This window comes from Schistocerca piceifrons, chromosome 5, assembly GCF_021461385.2.
Source record: "Schistocerca piceifrons isolate TAMUIC-IGC-003096 chromosome 5, iqSchPice1.1, whole genome shotgun sequence".
In the NCBI taxonomy this organism is placed as follows: Eukaryota; Metazoa; Arthropoda; class Insecta; order Orthoptera; family Acrididae; genus Schistocerca; species Schistocerca piceifrons.
This window is the reverse complement of record NC_060142.1, coordinates 467,924,256-467,945,534: the sequence shown is the minus strand read 5'-3', so window position 1 is coordinate 467,945,534 and position 21,279 is coordinate 467,924,256. Positions and strand designations below refer to the sequence as shown.

The 21,279-nt window shown below is 45.8% G+C and overlaps 1 protein-coding gene across 1 annotated transcript in view; it reads left to right on the top strand.

Annotated features, from left to right (window-relative positions):
• LOC124798445 (cuticle protein 19-like) overlaps positions 1 to 21,279 on the top strand; it is a 70,814-nt gene that overhangs the window by 21,244 nt on the left and 28,291 nt on the right. The window contains exon 2 of the mRNA XM_047261863.1: positions 464 to 745. Coding sequence (XP_047117819.1) covers positions 464 to 745 — 282 coding nt within the window. The remainder of the gene's footprint in view (positions 1 to 463; positions 746 to 21,279) is intronic.

Here is a 21,279-nt window from a genome sequence, read left to right as displayed (position 1 = left end):
ACCAGTCTGCCCAGGCTACGAGGTCCGACTCTAATGAGGAGTGGCCGCCCAACCCCACTACGTCTGGGCGTGGTTTCACTTTGATTTCGCCACGTGTTGAGGACACTTGTCACGGCACTCCTGGAACACTCGACAAGTCGTGCAGTTTCCAAAATGCTCGTCCCGAACCACCGGGCCATCACAATCTGCCCTCGGACTCAGATAGATCGCGCACCTTAACCATTCTACAAGCAATCAACACGCTCACTGATACTATATGCTCCGTGCGTGTGTCTAGCCATCATACCTCGCCATGTGACGCTGTTATCGCCTGGACGAGTTTATATCAGTAGTAGGTCGGTGGTCATAACGCTCCGGCGGATCAGTGTATGCGGCCCAAGGTGCCGCCCCAAGCTGTCATTACTGGCACTGGAGAAAATGAGTCTGGCAAGCACTGCGCTATACGGACGGCCGTCTGTTACAGAGCGTGTGGGTGGCAGTCGCGGTGGCCGCAGTGGCGGTGGCCGAGCCGGCGCTGCCGGGCCAGTTCCAGTACCTGCCGCCAGACCGCGGCTACAACTACCCGCCGCCCAAGGTGCCGTTCACGACGCCGACGACGCCAGGCTACCGGCCGCCGCAGACGACGCCGCCGCCGCCCACGAGGCCCACCTACCCCCAGCCGCCCGTCACCTACCCGGTCGGGCCGCCGGTCACTACGCCGCCCTATGGACGGCCCACCCCGCCGCCAACCTATGGCCCGCCACCGGTACGTACACGACGATCCAGCTACACAGTGGTGATCCATCAGGGGTGCTACACTACGTGATCAAAAGTATCCGGACACCTGGCTGAAAATGACTTACAAGTTCTTGGGGCCCTCCATCGGTAATGCTGGAATTCAATATGGTGTTGGCCCACCTTAGCCTTGATGACAGCTTCCACTATCGCTGGCATACGGTCAGTCAGGTGCTCGAAGATTTCTTGGGGAATGGCAGCCCATTCTTCACGGAGTGCTGCACTGAGGAGAGGTATCGATGTCGGTCGGTGAGGCCTGGCACGAAGTCGGCGCTCCAAACCATCCCAAAGGTGTTCTGTAGGATTCAGGACAGGACTCTGTGCACCCAAGTCCTTTACAGGGATGTTATTGTCGTGTAACCACACCGCCCCACGCCATGCATTATGAACAGGTATTCCATCGTGTTGAAAGATGCAAGCGCCATCCCCGAATAGCTCTTCAACAGTGCGAAGCTAGAAGGTGTTTAAAACATCAACGTACCCCTGTTCTCTGATGGTGCCACGCAGAACAACAAGGGATGAAAGCCCCCTCCATAAAAAACGCGACCATACCATAACACCGCCACCTCCGAATTTTACTGGTGGTACTACGCACGCTGCAGATGAAGTTCACCGGGCATTCGCCGTACCTACACTATGTACCACATTATGTAAGGTTATTCGTCACTCCATACGCTCCTCACACCAAGCGAGGCGTCGTTTGGCATTTATTGGGGTGATATATGGCTTATGAGCAGCCGCTAGACCATGAAATCCAAGTTTTCTCATCTCCCGCCTAGCTGTCATAGTACTTGCAGTGGATCCAGAGGCAGTTTGGAATTCGTGTAGGATGTCAGCCTATTACACATTTCGAACCTCTTCAACTGTCGGCGGTCTCAGTCAGTCAGCAGACGAGGTCGACCTGTACGCTTTTCTGCTGTACGTGTCCCTTCACGTTTCCACTTCACTATCACATCGGTAACAGTGGACATTGGGATGATAAAGGGGTGTGGAAATGTCGCGTACGGATATAGACAAAAGTGGCACCCAATCACCTGACCACGATCGAAGTCCGTGAGATCCGCGGAGAGCCCCATTCTGCTCTCTCAAGACGTCTAATGACTACTGAGGTCGCTGATATGGAGTGCCTGGCAGTAGGTGGTAACACAATGCACCGAATAAGAGAAACGTATGCTTTTGTGGGTGCTGGATACTTTTGACCACATAGTGTAGATTAGTACCCTATCTATCCCGCTGCCAATAATTGCTGGTCCTTGCTATGGACACAACCACACCGGAAAAAATTGGTCAAGCCAATGGGCCATCATGAATACCCATGAAACACAATTTCTAGTGTTGAAATTCGACAAAAGAATACAGGTCACAAAAGCGTGAAACATTGCTGTAAACGAGGATTGTAAATTTAATTGTCCCTTGTTTGAGTCGCAAACCATCCCAAAGGTGTTCTGTAGGATTCAGGTCAGGACTCTGTGCACCCCAGTCCTTTACAGGGATGTTATTGTCGTGTAACCACACCGCCCCACGCCATGCATTATGAACAGGTGTTCCATCGTGTTGAAAGATGCAAGCGCCATCCCCGAATAGCTCTTCAACCGTGCGAAGTAAGAAGGTGTTTAAAACAGCAACGTACCCCTGTGATCTGATGGTGCCACGCAGAACAACAAGGGATGAAAGCCCCTTCCATAAAAAGCACGACCATGCCATAACACCACCACCTCCGAATTTTACTGGTGGTACTACGCACGCTGCAGATGAAGTTCACCGGGCATTCGCCGTACCTACACTATGTACCACATTATGTAAGGTTATTCGTCAGTCCATACGCTCCTTACACCAAGCGAGGCGTCGTTTGGTATTTATTGGGGTGATATATGGCTTATGAGCAGCCGCTAGACCATGAAATCCAAGTTTTCTCATCTCCCGCCTAGCTGTCATAGTACTTGCAGTGGATCCAGAGGTAGTTTGGAATTCGTGTAGGATGTCAGCCTATTACACATTTCGAACCTCTTCTACTGTCGGCGGTCTCTGTCAGTCAGCAGACGAGGTCGACCTGTACGCTTTTCTGCTGTACGTGTCCCTTCACGTTTCCACTTCACTATCACATCGGTAACAGTGGACATTGGGATGATAAAGGGGTGTGGAAATGTCGCGTACGGATATAGACAAAAGTGACACCCAATCACCTGACGACGATCGAAGTCCGTGAGATCCGCGGAGCGCCCCATTCTGCTCTCTCAAGATGTCTAATGACTACTGAGGTCGCTGATATGGAGTGCCTGGCAGTAGGTGGTAACACAATGCACCGAATAAGAGAAACGTATGCTTTTGTGGGTGCTGGATACTTTTGACCACATAGTGTAGATTAGTACCCTATCTATCCCGCTGCCAATAATTGCTGGTCCTTGCTATGGACACAACCACACCGGAAAAAATTGGTCAAGCCAATGGGCCATCATGAATACCCATGAAACACAATTTCTAGTGTTGAAATTCGACAAAAGAATACAGGTCACAAAAGCGTGAAACATTGCTGTAAACGAGGATTGTAAATTTAATTGTCCCTTGTTTGAGTCGCAACTGTTTAAACTGTGCTAGAATCTGCAAAACAAGGACAGCGTCTCAATCCCATGATCTATTAAAAAACGCAGTAAAATATTTCGTTGCTCTGTGTTAGTACGCAATTGATCTGTGTGAGCACACTGAGTAGCTGGATCAATGTTTCTTTGATTAAATAGTTGGAGGAGATTGGTGGATCAATATTTTTGTAATTAAATCATAGGAGGAGGTAGGTGGATTAATGTCTTTTAAATAAATCTTGGGAAGATGTACGTGGAATAACGCTTTTTTTAATTAAATCATTAGTAGAAGGTAGGTGGATCAATGTTTATTAATACATCGGACGTGCGACTCTATTACGCGTAAGCATTGGTCCGCCTGCCTTCTGCCATGATTTAATTAAAAAACCATTGGTCCACTTACTCAATGTGCTCGAGCAGATCGATTGCGTATTCGTTTCACCACCACATTAGATACATTTTCGTGTCTCTGCAATTAACCCATGAGACAAGCACGAACGTCAGTCCACTATATAGCACTCGCTGCCATAATAATCACAGATGCACCGAAAAATACCAAACAAGACAATGGTTTAAATTTCGGCACTAGAAATACATTCCCACTCTTGTCGCCTATCATTGGTTATGTCAAAGAATCATCCCAATGACTACGCGAAACCGACGCGTTGCCTACCTATGAGCAGTCGATAAACACCTCCGTGACTGCCGCTTGCCCTGATCTAGACTTTAGCCTTCCTAGAGGGCTGCATAATTGTGGGGACGTTGACTGCTACGTTTACCCGCTATTCGAAATAGGATGCCAGCAAAACCACCCTCAAAGACGAGGTGATTTTAGTGAGAAGTGAACTGACAGGTAGGTGTTTATGTGAGCAACATATGATATCATATCCAGAGCAAACGGAACACACAGGTCAAAGCAAGCGGTGTCCAAACAGTTGCATCAATACACAGTGCACCATCTTCTGGCGGCAACGCAGTTGTTTATTCTCACACGGAAACCATAATGAAGCTGCCGAACGTGCCGAATGACATTCTGCGATATATTGTACAGGGTGACTCGAAAGGATAGGAAATTTTGGAATGTAGTTTAATGGATGACCACATTTACTTTACACATATTTATTTATGTCAGTTTATAGCACAGAGTATGCCATTACTGATTGTCACAAGAATTTTTATTTCTTCACTACCATGCCACAGATGAGCTTCCCCCTAGCGCACATATTCCTGCAACCTGGCAAAAACGTTATACATGGCCTGATCTAACATTTCAATAGGAATCCTGGAGATTTCCTCTCGTACTCTTGCTGTATGTTCTTCGTTGGTAGCAGTAAGGTAAACCTCGCTATTGAGCTGACCCCACAAGAAAAAGTCACACGCTGTCAGTTCAGGCGGTCTTGGGGTCCATGCAATGTCACGATCTTTTGCGCTGACACGGTTATCAAATAATCGTCGCTCAGCTCCCATCGATAACTCTGCTGTATATGTCGCAGCTCTGTAATGCTGAAACCAGCAGTTGGCAGTAAAACGGGCAGTTCACTGTCCGTGGCGGCAGCGTACTGAACGCACGTTACAGCGGCTGTGCACCCACCATTATCTTCAAAAAGGTAGTAGTCTATAACGCCACTCGATGACTTGGCGCGTGGAACATCACCATGCTGCTCGATATTGATATGAAGCCGAAATTCTCAAGGTGCGGCCCCTACACTTCCATTCCTGTAATGGGCTTTTGCCGCAAAGACCCGCTGCGCACCGTTCCACTGTTCCGTGCTATTTACTAAATGGCTAGACAGTGAGAGCAGCATTCTATATGTGAATCGGCACCAATTACCTCACAGTGTTCCCACAAGTTCCAAAATTTCCCATTCTTTCCAGTCGTGTTGTACCAAGTACCTTGCGCCTTTTATTGCAATTCGGGAATGATTCTCGTGGGACCTGGATAACAAATAAGTTCTCATACCCGTTCAACTGCCGAGAGAGCTGAAGATCTTGCTGGCCAGTGCAATTGTTTTACTCCAAAAAGAGCACTCTGAGTCGCAGCTTCCGTATGTGGACGTGCATTTTCCTGCTGAAAAAGCACATCCCTCTTCTGTGTAAGAAATTGGTAACCTGTGCAATGTAGTGAACACTGGTTACTTTATCCTGCAGAAACACTAAATGTGACAGCGAGCTGCAAAAAAAATAGTTCAGATGGCTCTGAGCACTATGGGACTTTACATCTGAGAATATCAGCCCCCTAGAACCTAGAACTACTTAAACCTAACTAACCTAAGGAAATCACACACATCCATGCCCTAGATAGGATTTTAACCCGTGACCGTAGCAGTCTTGCGGTTCCGGACTGAAGCGACTAGAACCGTTCGGCCACCACGGCCGGCGTGAGCTGCAAGTGAAAAAGCTCCATACCATGAAGCCTGGGATGCGTCCTATGTGTCGTGGCGAACGTATTCTGCAGTAGGCGGCTCACTACGTCTACGCCACACACACGTATGTGCATCACTCCATTACAGACACACCATACTTTCATCACTGAACACAACAGAGAGCCATTCTACTCTCGAGTCAGCTCTCTAATGGCACCAGAGTAGAAACAGCCGGCATACTGTGGTGTCAGTGGTAACCTGGCCAGATGCACACGCGGTGTTAATACTGCTGCAGACAGACGGTCGTCAGTGGTCACTGGCGACAGAGCATGGGCAGTACGTGGCCAGATATCGTCCCTGGATGATATTCTGCCGCCGATCGTTTCCCACAGAATGCTTTGATCTTGACATGCGTCTCTACTAAGTGAAGGTCCAGAACCCGATCTATAGGTGTGGGAAGGTTCCACAGACTACTGTTAACACACCACTGACGCCGGCCGGAGTGGCCGAGCGGTTCTAGGCACTACATTCTGGAACCGCGCGACCGCTACGGTCGCAGGTTCGAATACTGCCTTGGGCATGAGTGTGTGTGATGTCCTTAGGTTAGTTAGGTTGACGTTGTTCTAAGTTGTAGGGGACTGATAACCTCAGAAATTAAGTCCTATAGTGCTCAGAGCCATTTGAAACATATTGAACACCACTGACACACTGTGACCTATATGTGGAGCAATGCGACGGTATATCCGTCTAGCTTCCTGCAGGCCTACAATGCGACCCCATTCACATGGCTCAAGCTGTTCAACTTGAGTAGATACTCGTCGGTGGGGTATGGTTTTCCACTAGAGTGAAAGCTGCAAACATTGTTCACCTCTGAACTCAGCTCAGGTATTGCCAGCTCAGTCAAAACGGAGTGGTGCACAGACAAGCCCCGAGCGCCGTCTGATCTCCGATGACCGCGACATAAGAATCATTAACAGCACAAACCCTCAGTGTGCCCATATTATACCCGTAGTGCCCCTGAACACAGTCGTTGCAGTTTTGCATATATTTTATTTCCAGCTGTGTAGTCCCAGCAGGTATATTCTACAGGATTAGTATCGGATGACTTACCGGGCCACTCGGATGCTAGAGGATGCCTGAGAGTTCGCCAACCAGGATCACATGAGTACAGCCCTGTGAGCACGGACGTTGTCGTCTAGGAAAACAGCACCTTCCACAGCACGAGTCGGTCCGTCATGGAATGGTAACACATTCCCGAAACAATACAGAACTACACCCGTCCTGCATCTTAGTTACTGACCTGTTTCTGTGTTACATGAAATTTATTCGCAGTTGTGAATCTGGAGAACCATCAGCCGTATAATGGAAAGCCGACAATGATAATTTGTGCCGAAATGGGACTCAAACCCGGATTTCCTACTTATTACGAGCGGTTGCCTTACCATTACTTCATTCAAGCACGATCCACAGCCACACCCAAACTTCCATATGTCATCAACCACTTGTCTACAATTTGACTGGTACATTCATTATTTATATTCTTGAGAAGGGGAGGCATTTTGAGTGAAATTAGATTGCCCAGTGTCGGCGGATATATACGATATTGCATTGCCTCGGTTGTTCAGAAGTACAATGCACGTTTGGGTCTGGCCATGGATCCTGACCGTATAGCCTAACTGTAAGGCGACCACTAGCGATAAGCGGGAAATGCACGTTCGACTCCTCATTCGGCATAAATTTCCATTGTCGTCATTCCAGTCTACAGCTGATGGTTGTCCATATTGGCAACAGCAAATACATTTCAAGTATTTCGTAACGGCGGTAGGTGCCGCAGTGCCTGTTCCTTAGGACATGCTTGCATGTCCGAAGAAATATTGCACCGTACTTGTGAACAATACAGGCACTGCAATATCGTGTTTCTTTGTTGTATGGCCTAATAACGACGTGCCGCCGTGAATGATGGGCTTTTGTGCAAGTGATAAACCATTCCTTATAGACACGCCAGAGAATCGACGGTGTTACACCATCAGAGCGGGTAGCTTCATTCACAATCTGATAAAGCTGGTAGGCCGGTCTTAAGTCGTGTCTCGACAGCTCAGTCGGTAACGGTAATACCTCCGATAGGCAAGGTTCTGGGTTCGAAGACTTATTTATAGGCAGTGTGTGATACAAAACTGCACAGAATCCGCTGTGGAGGGAAAAATTAATTCAACAATAGACACTGACGAGGCACACAAGTTCCTTACATTCAAAGCACTTGGAGCAGAGTTTCATCCACACGAAAAGTAGCGAGCGTACATAACAAACAGCGCTAAATTTCTAACTAGTTCTACACGTTATACAACTACGCGAAATCTAAACTGCAGCTCCAGGTCAGGTCAGGTATGGAGCCGGAAGCAATGTGAAGTGAGCCATCAAAGCAACGGCTGGAGTGAAAGCTTCATTCTAACACGGCCTGTTACTGTTCTGCACAGTTGGGCACAGCTTCTGGAGATAACATTACATGCTTTCCCTAGCTTTAAAACCAGGAACTGTCTCATGTTTCGTTGATGATTATCGCTACGGACCTGACATATGAATTTCTCCCAGCTTTCTCTTGGTTCCGACTGCGTGTACCAAATTCAAATTTCACGTTCCTTTACTTTCGCTTTCATTTCCTCGTATGAAATTCTTGACTTCTCATTGACGACACATGGATCTCGGAATATATATGACCTGATAGGCTCTTATTTGATTTTGTTAGTTGCGTATGAAATTTTCATTTTGAGGGTAAGAAAAAACGTGTTGAGTACTAGCTGAGTCGTTGCACCAATCCAAGTTCTATAACGACGAAAAAAATCGCAACACCAAGAACGAGTTGTTCATTATAAATGAAAGTTGCTAGATGTTTTTCACTTCTGAAAGACAATGTCTATTCGAATTACGCGCCAGCTGCTTGAGAGTGGCGCAAATAGCACCCCTATGAGGATGCATATCCAATGGTTCAAATGGCTCTGAGCACTATGCGACTTAACTTCTGAGGTCATCAGTCGCCTAGAACTTAGGACTAATTAAACCTAACTAACCTAAGGACATCACACACATCCATGCCCGGGGCAGGATTCGAACCTGTGACCGTAGCGGTCGCTCGGCTCCGGACTGTAGCGCCTAGAACCGCACGGCCACTCCGGCCGGCGGATGCATATCAGGTTTGCTGTAAATACACGTTTTAACGGTCGTGAGAGTTAATCACCTTTGAGACTGGGAATGATGAATTGATTATAGTATAGAATGCCTTTAAGGCGACAAACAAACCATTATCAACACCTCATTGAGTTAGAACGAAGTAGTGTTACATGGCTACGAAAAAGATGATGCTCCTTCTGTGATACTGCACGAAGACTTGGCAGGAATGTAGCACTGTACATGGTCGCCGAGAGTGGTGTCACCAGAGTGTACGGTCGGAAGATCGCCGGGCTCCAGACGACCAAGTGGCTCTGGCGCATCGTACTGCATTTGCAGTACGAATTTGCGCAGCAGCTCCCACCACAGCGACACAACGAACAGTTACAAATCTATTACTTTAAGGACAGATCCGGGACAGTTGCCCTGTAGCGTGCATCCCACTGACCCCAGACCACTACCATTTGAGGCTTCAGTAATGGCAAGCGAGAGGGTGGTGGTCAGTTGTGTTTTCTGATGAAAGCTCGTTCTGCCTCGGTGGCAGTGATGATCGTATGTTGTTTGGAAAGAAGAAGAAGGCAGTTGAGAGCCTGCAACCAACCTGTCTACGTATTAGGCACACTGGACCTATACCTGGAGTTATTGTCTGGGGTGCGATTTCGTATGACAGCACGAGCCCTCTCGCGGTTATTGCACGTACCCTGACTGAAAATCTCTACGTCAATATAATGATTCTTGAGGTTGCTCCACGCACCCTGGCTGTAAATCTGCACGTCATAGGGGTGATTCGACCGTTCTGTCTACATGTTTGCTTCGCCTGTTCGATCACCAGATCTGTTTCCAATCGAGCATATATGGGACATCATCGGACGACAATTCTAGAGTCGTCCCAACCAGCATTAATCGTTCCTGCACTGACCGACCAAGTGCAACAGGCACAGAACGCCATACCACAAATTGACTTCCGGCACCCGTACAGCACAATACATGCATTTAATCACTTAAGTATGTTATGTAGACAAATGTATTCCCGAAATATAATTACTCTGCTTTTGTTTTCCTATTGTTGCCATTTTTTTCGTCAGTGTTTTTAGTTTCTGAGAAATACAAAATCTCCCAGGGAAAGAGATAAAACCGAGTCGAATAATTGCAGGGGAATTTCACTGCTCCCTGTTGTATAAAAAATTCTTCCAAAAGCACTGTTAACTCGACTGGGACACAAGTGGGCCCATTAACAGGAGAGTATGAGATAGCATTTCCAAAGGGTGATCATGTACAGAAAAGACATGGAACCTAAGGAGAGTTATGCAAATAAGAAGAGGTAAAATTTCTGTGGTAACTTACGTTGACTTCAAGAAGGCTTATGATTCGTTGACTTAAAAAAATCTTATGATTCGATAGATATTCACAATTTAGAGGCATACAAAGCTGACAGGAAAATAAGCAAAAGTATCCAACATACTTTAGTAACCACCAAAATTAAATTCATGGGCGAAACTTTCGAAGTATTTCAACTCCACACAGGTGTTCGCCTAGGAGATGTTCTCTTCCCACTCCCATTAAACACATTTCTATAAAACATTGTGGAGACGTGGGAAAGCAAACAGAGGGAATCCGACTCGTAGTTAGAAACGAGTAGAGAATGAATCTAAAGTGTCAGCCTTTCAAAGGCGATCTCGCTGTCCTAACAAACAATAGAGGAGAATCTGCAAAATCTCACAGAAAACTGGTCTACAAACCTCCTACGACAAAACTCAGTACGAGTTTACGCAACCATCAGGATTTAGCACAACAGCCAATCAACAAAGAATCTCAAAACTGTAAAAACCATATAAGTTTACCTGGAGTAAACTACAATAAAAAATCTGTCTCTGACAATGCAGAACTTAGACATTGCAACTCCGGAAGTACTCTACGCTCCAGAAACGACAGCGATTCACGGTCAATAAAAATAAAAGATACAAAAGCAGGAAAAGAAAATTGTCGGGAAAACGTTCCGACCAGTTTTTCGTGAAGAAATACGAATAAGGAGGCTGTGGAGAAAGGTATACAAACAGACAGAAACAATAACAGACATCTTCAAAAAAAAAGGATGAAATGTTATGGTCACATCCAAAGAATGAACAAGCACGTGCTTACAAGGCACAACTTCGACGTAGCAAAAACAAGACAATGGAAGAAAATATTAAAGAAGTGTAATTACACATCATCAATAGGAAAAAGTTAAAAAAAAAAACACAAAATATATACATTGAAGCAAAAGCACGCGGAAAAGAGAACATGAAAGAAACGACGGGAGAACACGAGAGAAAACACGGCGTGTGTATGAACATAATTTGGAAGAACGAAAGAACAAGGAAAACATAACTACTCAAGTTCAAACGCTCTGTTTAAAGCGAATATTCGTAAATAATATATACAGGGTGTATCATAATTAATATCGTAAGCGCATACCGTTGAAAGTACGCGGCGCAAGAATCAAAAACATTTCAGTAAACATGAACTTCCAAATGTATGTCTTACGCGGTTTGAGCACCTTTTCACCCTTGATACTGTGTAACAAATCTCTTCTACTGCAAAGTGTTTGCTTTCCATATTTTGAGAGGAGTTAATATGGAAGAAACATGACAAAAGGTCCAGTAAACATGGGCTCTAAAATGCATTAGTAAGAGCCATGAGATTGTGAAGATATGAGTTTCAGAATAGCGAAGATGAACAGGTGCTGACAGTTCTTAGGAATGTATTTTAGAGTCCATGTTTACTGGACTTTGTTCTTGTTCTGGTCCATACTACCATCTCTCAAAATATTGGAAGCAAATAGCGTGCAGTAGAGGGGATTTTTTTCACAGTCTCGAAGATGATGAAGTGCTGATAGCTCTTACCGTACCCATTTTAGATCCCATGTTAACTGTGACTTTTTTGCTTTCAGTATCGTGTACTTTTAGCTGTATGCGTTGACGCCATCAATTATGATACGCTCAGTATATTCAAGGATGCTCTGTATTTAAACGTTCCTGGAACACGGCTGGATACTTGCAAAGAAATGGACAGTCTGTTCCCCTGGGAGAACTACAAAAACGCTACCGTTGTATACTCCGTGTGGTTTGTTCGAGACGCGGTGGATCGTCTTGTAAAAATTCCCCTTCGGTCGGTAATGTTTGCTTTTTCATTCGACAAAGTTCCACTGTTCTACGTCAGCACAATTCGGACTATCAGTTTGCGGACATCGATAGACAGCGGGATTCCCCCCCGCAATATTTCAATCACGAGCCGTACTCTGAAGGCAGCGCTCTCTATTGCAGCTTTTAATGGCCTTGACACACGGCGAGACCGGCGTGACTGGTAGGTAACATTTATGCAACGACTACGACGCTGGGCGTGAGGCGGGTGTCGGAAGACAGGGACGGCTGATCCCCTCCAGATTAGTTTACGATGTGCCTGGTAGCCGGGTGCGGGATGTACTGATGCGGCGGCTTGTCTGGCGCCGCCGCCAGCAGTGCTTCGCCTGGGAGGGACGCGCCCCAGGCAACGCAGCAGATTCGCGGATAGGCCGGCGCGTTCCGATGGGAACGGAACGCCTCGCGGGCGCTTGCCACAGCCGGAGAACAGCGTTGTGTCGACACTGGGATGGCGTGGTAGAGGGCGGGAGGGAGGGGGAGGAGGGGAGGGGGGGGCGAGGCCTCCGCCAGTACTGGCCACAGGCCACATTAGTCTCACGACGTTTACTGTTCACCTTCCACACATTTCGACGCTTTAGCCGTGCTTTCGAACGTTGAGCGTGCCGATTTTCTGACGTCATAGCGTGAAAAATGCACGTTGTGGCTCTTTCAGAACGTACAGAGCAATATCTAGCATAACAGATATTCTGAACGTATCCTTTAACGTTAACCAATGAGATGTATGAACGCCATCTACGTCACATGCCATCTCTCTGCAGTACAAAGTCGCTGGAGGCCATACTGGCTTTCAGTTGAAGCCCGTATGTATGTATCCCGTTTGTAAGTATCAGTCAGTTGACAATCTCCCAAAAACCCGTCATTACGTGTATGATTTGTAGTAATAAAATGACGGGAAACATCATACTGATGGTGGAAAATTTATTGTAAGTTGCGTGTTATGAAAGGATGCCGTTTCGAGGCGACGGCACACTGAGCGTCCACAAAAAAATGCAACGGTCTTTCCACAATATTTGATATTAGCCGGTACGGTAGCTCACTGTGTTCAGTCGGAGGGTTACCTGCCCTCTATAATAATAACAATAAAATTTAAAAAAATTGAGTGCTTATATCAACGATGAACAGTTTTCATGGGACGTCAGCCCCGAACAAATGCAACGAACAACAAAGAACAAAGTGAGATAAGAAGAAAGTAGGTTCGTAACATTGTAAGACACCAGGTGTTGTGTTGCTAGTCCGCGTGTCAGTACTACCAAAATTTTTATGCAGGGAAGTCCATTGATAGTGACCAGGCCAAATATCTCACGAAATAATCAAACGAAAAAACTACAAAGAACGAAACTCATCTAGCTTGATGGGGGAAACGCGCTACTTCAAGAAATATGCCAGAGACGATGTTGCCAAGGATATTCTTCATTTGGTTAGCTAGGGAAAAAAAAACCACACACATTCAAACACAGAGAGGAAACTATTGGACGTTAAAACTCACAGTTATTACCTGTTGGGTCCTTCTTTACGAATAATCGACGAAAGCTCGAAATACTTAATGATATCGTACTGTCTTAATAATAATAGCACAGCACAGTGTGGTAGTGTAGAATAGTCGTTGAGGCTCATTCGCCGCGCGGGATTAGCCGAGCGGTCTCAGGCGCTGCAGTCATGGTCTGTGCGGCTGGTCCCGGCAGAGGTTCAAGTCCTCCCTCGGGCATGGGTGTGTGTGTTTGTCCTTAAGATAATTTAGGTTAAGTAATGTGTAAGCTTAGGGACTGATGACCTTAGCAGTTAAGTCCCGTAAGATTGCACACACATTTGAACATTTCTTTAGGCTCATTCGTAACTTGGGCTTCAATATACTGAGCTTACTTCACATTTTTGTTTGTAATTCATTATCGAAATGATTTCGATCATTATTTTTATGCAATTAATTGCTTTAAAGGTAATGTTTTTACATCTATTTCTAACATAATGTTAAGTGTTCTAATAGTGTATCATTTTTCTTCACTTTCTCTTCGTGTCATTGTTTTACCTTTTGGAATCTTTGAGCAGGTTATATAGGGTATTTTTATTAATCTGTCATAATGCTGAAACATTTTAAGTTGGTGAGCTATCGGTTAAAAATCAAAATACGAAATAATCTATTTATACTGACAGTGCAATGGCGTCAAAAATGCATTTTTCAATACAAGATGTGGATATTGTGGATGGTAATCGTCACACAAACATTTAAAATATAAATTCGTGTTGCACCATGGAAACAATGACGCAGATGAAGATGTGAACGAAAGAAGAGATTTTAAATACAACCACAATGAGGTCCGAGCGAGATGGCGCAGTGGTTAGCACACTGGACTCTCATTCGGGAGGGCGACGGTTCAAACTCGCGTCTGGCCATCGTGATTTAGGTTCCTTATTTCCCTAAATCGCTTCAGGCAAAAGCTGGAATGGTTCCTTTGAAAGGGCACGACCAACTTCCTCGCCCATCCTTCCCTAACCCGATGGGACCGATGACCTCGCTGTTTGACTCCCTCCCCCATATCAACCAACCACAATGAGAAATAGAATAATGAAAGCAGTAACATGGACAGAAACATAAGCTGTTAAAACAGACTAAGTGAAATCGATGTTAATACATAAAAGTAATCAAAACAGCATGAACAAAGATCGCAAGTGAGAAAAGAATGATAGGAAGTTACATTCAGAGCAAATGAAAAGGCTCACAGGTCGATTATAATCGCTGGCCGCAGTGACCAAGCGGTTCTAGGCGTTTCAGTCTGGAACCGCGCGACCGCTACGATCGCAGGTTCGAATCCTGCCTCGGCCATGGATGTGTCTGATGTTCTTAGGTTAGTTAGGTTGAAGTAGTTCTAAGTTCTAGGGGACTGATGACCTCAGATGTTAAGTCCCATAGTGCTCAGAGCCATTTTTTTATTACAATCACGTGACAAAGGAACAGATAAAAATATTGTATTTAATCCACGTAACTGAAGAAAAATGATGATCAGAGTAGTCTCAACAAAGATTTAAAATAAAAAAAATTAAGTTAAAGCACCCAATAAGATTCGAACCTACAGCTTTCTGCAAGAGAACGTTTCCTTTTTACCACTACGCTGTACCATCAGTCGGTGCAGGACTATTATTTTTAAGGCACTAGCATATCCCACGAAATTCCGATTGTTTCAAAACGGGGAACCAGCACTAGGGACTTCTCCTTGCTAGCCAACAATCATAAATGCAACAAAAACAGGGAAAAATCGTTCATGTAACAACAAAATAACTTAAAACGAAAAGCAACAATAATTATTCACAACAGCTCCTCCAAATGTCCTCCTGTAATCTGAATGCACGCACTGCAACATAGCGTCATGGAGTCCGGATGTTTTCCGAAATCAAAGGTTTCCCTGATTTCATCAAAGGCTAGAACTATTCTCAGGACGAGTATTTCTGCGGTGTCTACTGGAGTCGACTCCACAGGTAAAAATCTAAAGAGGTAAGATCTTGCGAACGAGCGGCCAGTGAACTGGGGCACCTCTGTGCATACAATGCATCTAAATACTTCCGTACCGCAATATCGAAAAGCAGTGGTACCACATTACCTGACGAAAAGTTGCCTACGATACCCACCCAAATGTTTACGCCAAACTTACGCTGATCTGACCTCAAATACATGTAACGCGTATTTCCGTTGTTCCGAATGTGGCTGTTTCGAGAGTTGACTGACCCTTCTCTGGTGAAAGACGTCTCTCCTGTCCACAACGCCCTTCTTACGAAATTAGGAATTTCAAATGGCTCTGAGCACTATGGACTTAACATCTGTGGTCATCAGTCCCCTAGAACTTAGAACTACTTAAACCTAACTAACCTAAGGACATCACACACATCCATGCCCGAGGCAGGATTCGAACCTGCGACCGTAGCAGTCGCGCGGTTCCGGACTGAGCGCCTAGAACCGCTAGACCACAGCGACCGTCTAGCAATTTCGATACATTGATTTAAGTACCATAGGGAATAGTGATTCCGTAGCCCCCTTCCACCAAAACTTGCTTTTTCCGTAAATGATACAGAAATAGGTTTTGTCGTGTAGGAAGTCCAATACTAGAGAGTGCGAAACCTGTAGCGACAAACAAACGGGAAAACTTTACCATTTTTAGTTTTCAGCCATTATTTAAGAACTTCGGATTAACTTTAATTATGAACGGTCCTAGGGCTGGGAGTAGGATTTGCAGTTACCATATGAAGAACATTTCCTTCAAACTGAATGGTCGACACGTAGCGTTGTCATCCAGTGTAAATTTGCTCACAACGAAAGTTCCCGTCTCCGTTAACTGTCTGTCAGCCCCTACAAACGTATTCGGACATTGAGTAACGTGATTTGGAAATCTTGCATTGTAAACTATGTGGGCGTCCAGTTCATTTTGACCTGCAGCACCTATGGTAAATGTATATCGGCGTACTCGTCGAAAGCTTACCGATAACGCGCCATGGTACTACTACGTTCACTGCTGTGAAAGTGTGTCCACGCCAACCTCCGTCGTTGTCCCTTCGCTCCTCTTTCCATGTACATTCGTAGCTAAACGAACACTTCCATCAAGAATTGACTGCCTCAACACGATTTCCAAATGGTTCAAATGGCTCTGAGCACTATGGTACTTAACATCTGAGGTCATCAGTCCCCTAGAACTTACAACTACTCAAACAAAACTAACCTATGGACATCACACACATCCATGCCCGAGGCAGGATTTGAACCTGCAACCGGAGCGGTCTCGCGGTTCCAGACTGAAGCGCCTAGAACCGCACGGCCACAATGGCCAGCCACGATTTACAAGATGATCGAATGATTGGCAGGCAAAAATCTGCTACACAAGCTGATACCAGTAATGCCATTTATTCTCATAGGGTAGATGGTAGATCAGGAGACTCGTGACCCATTGGTTTGGGTTTTGTGCCTGCTGACTACAATGGCTTAATTTTGGAGTAAGTCTCCTGTTGAATCTGAGGACACCAAACGAAGAACGCATTTGACAGCAACACCACAGGCAGGCTGTTTGAATATGCGTGATCGGCGACCTGATTGGCTAAGTTTAAAGCTTCGAAATTTTTTTCTTAACAGTCCTGCCAAACCGTTACAAGCTTTTTCAGACAATTTATGACCACCCTGTGTAGGTTGTACGCGACACCTTCGTAAACAAGCGACACACCAATAGACTGTTTGTCTTGTTCAGCGTCATTAGTATTTTTTATAGCCTTCTCTGCTTACAACATAGCGCTTCAACTGTGTAGATAGAGGACCATGTAGGATATCATCAAGGAAGACAGAATCCAATGCCTCTACCTGTTGTCGCCAATAGTCCAGAGATGATGGTCATAATGTGAACTGGGCCATGCATCAAACCTCATGAACTATACATATTCAGGTACGATGTTCGAGAGAGCGGACGAACATCTTGAACCGGGGTTAGGAAACGATCTGTACTGAAATAGTACTGCTTCCTGTGGCATCGCATATCTATATCATCCCACGGGTGTCACAACTACGGAATAGCAAGTTTCATTAAGATGCTGATAACCGTCACGCAGAACCTGCAGACCCAATGGTGCCTGTTCATTGACCACACAGGACTTGGCAGACCCTATGGTGCACGTTTACTGACCAACCCTCCAGCAGCTCTGTACCTCGAGCGCCCTCTGCTGCCACAATACGGGAGAGTTAGTGGTAGCCACTCGGCGTACACGCGCTCGGAGCCACTTCGCAAGGAGATCTACATCTACATTTACATCTACGTACATACTCCGCAATCCACCATACGGTGCGTGGAGGAGGGTACCTCGTACCACAACTGGCATCTTCTCTCCCTGTTCCACTCCCAAAGAGAACGAGGGAAAAATGACTGCCTATATGCCTCTGCATGAGCCCTAATCTCTCTTATCTTATCTTTGTGGTCTTTCCGCGAAATATAAGTTGTCGGCGGTGAAATTGTACTGCAGTCAGCCTCAAATGCTGGTTCTCTAAATTTCCTCAGTAGCGATTCACGAAATGAACGCCTCCTTTCCTCTAGAGACTCCGACCCGAGTTCCTGAAGCATTTCCGTAACACTCGTGTGATGATCAAACCTACCAGTAACAAATCTAGCACCGCGACTCTGAATTGCTTCTATGTCTTCCGTCAATCCGACCTGATAGGGATCCCAAACGCTCGAGCAGTACTCATGAATAGGTCGTATTAGTGTTTTATAAGCGGTCTCCTTTACAGATGAACCACATCTTCCCAAAATTCTGCCAATGAACTATCCGCCTTCCCCACAACTGCCATTACATGCTTGTCCCACTTCATATCGCTCTGCAATGTTACGCTCAAATATTTAATCGTGCTAACGCAGTAGCTTTGTCTGTGCTTTACTACAAAGACTATTCCTTATGGACATTGCGATAGCAAGACTTTCTTGCCGCTGTATTTGTAATCAGTCTTCGTTTGCCGGAAGAAATTAGTAAATCTTGCGTTTTCTGTGCTAACCCACCCGCCATTCATTTTTACTTCTGTAGAACTGTCCTACAATGGCAGTTGCCGCACAGCTCTGTAGTTGATAAAGTCAGATACATATTTCTTTTCTAGACAGATAGCGACGAGATCGTCGAGGGTTTGGAACTGTACCAGACAAACAAAAATTCATAACACTTATAAAATATCTGATCTGAAGATGTTCCCGCCACAGGATCTTGGCAAGATGCTCCTCAATAATGTGGAGAAAGTAAAAAATTTAAAGAAAATATTATTGTGAGTCCACAGTGTACGTCTTGTTGCGGCTCGCAGAGTGTTGAGGTAATGTAGCAGTCCGCGTAGCGGCTGGAGTAGGCTAGGACGCGAGCGCCCTGCCCTGCCTCTGGGTCAGGGCCGCAACCGTGCGGAACACGACACAGCGACGCGCAACAATGGCGGGATGCGCCAGAGGGACGGCAGTGGCAGCAGCTCTCCTTGTAGGCTCCCGCCGGCGTTGCCGCCCAGTGGCCTTGGGGACCGCTGCATTCCTCGTCTGCCGGACCGTGTCCGTGTCGTATGCGAAGTGAGTTACGCTACCGCGGCTTTCCTAGCTCCACGGACGCACATACATCTGTGTGCGGGCATGCAGCGTAATTTCCTAACCTGTCCCCAAGCATTTACTCGGCTACTTTCTTCAGCAAAGTGCCACCAGAAATATGACTGAACCGATGACGAGTGCGACATCTCACAGTATTTCTTCACTTGCGTGTTTCCTCAACAAAAAGAAAATCAGGAATCTCTCAGCACCCGACCATTTGACTACAACCATAATTAAGATCGTTAGCAGGAGACATTTGAAATCTACTGCTGAATAAGAGACCTCTTCCAGACATCTCTGCACATTAAGCCTAGTTTACACGACGACACTAGGTTGCAGGCAAATGCATTACCGGCCACTGAGCATGCGCGCCGCGCGTTTGCGCAGCTAGTTGGTGAAACTGAACACTCTCGGCGTTTTCCAACTTTGGCGTCACTAGTTGCATGAGTTTTGAGGTTACGTGTGTTCATAGAGTGTATACAAACAGAAATATGAAGTGATGAACGGAGAACACTGTTCGCTTTTTGGATATCTACGTGGGTGAGTCAAATGAAAACATAAAATTTGTAATAACAAATCGAAATTTCGAGCCGTTATGCTGCAAGTTGGTAAGCGTGCTACAAACAGTGTGCAGAATGGCCTGTAGGTGGCAGCATAGTGTACATGCACACATAACGTCGCAGTATCAGTATAAAGATGACCGCCCAACTTGAGACTTTCTCCTAGTGAAGAACAGCGTTCCGTTATTCGGTTTTTGCGTAGTGAAGGTGTGAAACCTATTGAAATTCATCGACGAATGAAGGTTCAGTACGGTGATACATGTTTTTCACAGCAGAAAGTCTACGAATGGAGTAGGAAGTTTGCGAATGGTGTGATTTCAGTGGAAGATGCTCCTCGTCCAGGTCAGGCACAACGAGTTGTGACTCCACAGAACATTGCAGCAGTTGAAGCCATAGTGAAGGAAAACCGCCGAGTGACACTGAATGACATTGCAGCATGTTTACAGATTAGTCCTGGGTCATTACACCACATTGTGCATGATGTGCTCCAGTTTCATAAAGTGTCTGCAAGATGGGTGCCACAGCAGCTGACTCCTGAAATGAGAGAACGACGTTTGATTCTTGTGAAGAACTTCTTCGGCGCTTTGAACGAGAAGGTGATGGCTTCCTTGCAAGAATCGTTAATGGGGACGAAACCTGGGTTCACTTCCACCAACCGGAAACGAAGAGAGCGAGCAATGAATGGCGCTATTTCTCATCACCAAAACCAAAGAACTTTCGAACAGAACCATCAGCAGGGAAGGTTGTGCTGACTCTCTTTTGGGATGTGAAAGGAGTCATTTTTGAGCATTACATGCCTATAGGGACCACTGTCACCAGTGCATCATACTCAGATCTCCTAAAAAATCATATGCGGCCTGCAATCAAATCGTGGATTGCTGACAGCAGGTGTCCTTTTGCAACATGACAATGCAAGGCCCAACACTGCCCGTACAACAGTTGCAACGATCAGAGACCTGCATTTTGAGTGTCTTCCTCATCCACCATACTCACCAGACCTTGCCCCAAGTGATTTCCATGTGTTTGGACCACTCGAAGACGTAATGGGAGGAAAGAAGTTCCGTTCTGATGAAGAGGTACGCCAGGCGGTGCGTGAGTGGTTGCGCGGACTACCAAACGAATTGTTTTCTAAAGGAATTTATGCAGTTTGTAAGCGCTGGAGGATTTGCATTGAGGTGGGGGTGATTATGTTGAAAAGTGATACCGCTTTGTACCACTTCTGCACAATAAATAATATTTTAAAAAATATTTAAGGTTTTCATTTGACTCACCCTCGTATGATTTGCATAGGGGTTTGTGAGATTGATTACAAAACATATTGCTGGCCGCTGTGGCCGAGCAGTTCTAGGCGTTTCAGTCCGGAACCGCGCGACCGCTACAATCGCAGGTTCGAATCCTATCTCGGGCATGAATGTGTGTGTTGTCCTTAGGTTAGTTAGGTTTAAGTAGTTCCAAGTCCTAGGGGACTGATGACCTCAGATGTTAAGTCCCATAGTGCTCAGAGCCATTTTTGAACAAAACATATTGCTGCTCCTGAGACCATCATGTGCTATCAGAATATAGATGGTTTGACAATATCTGAGCTGCAGGACATA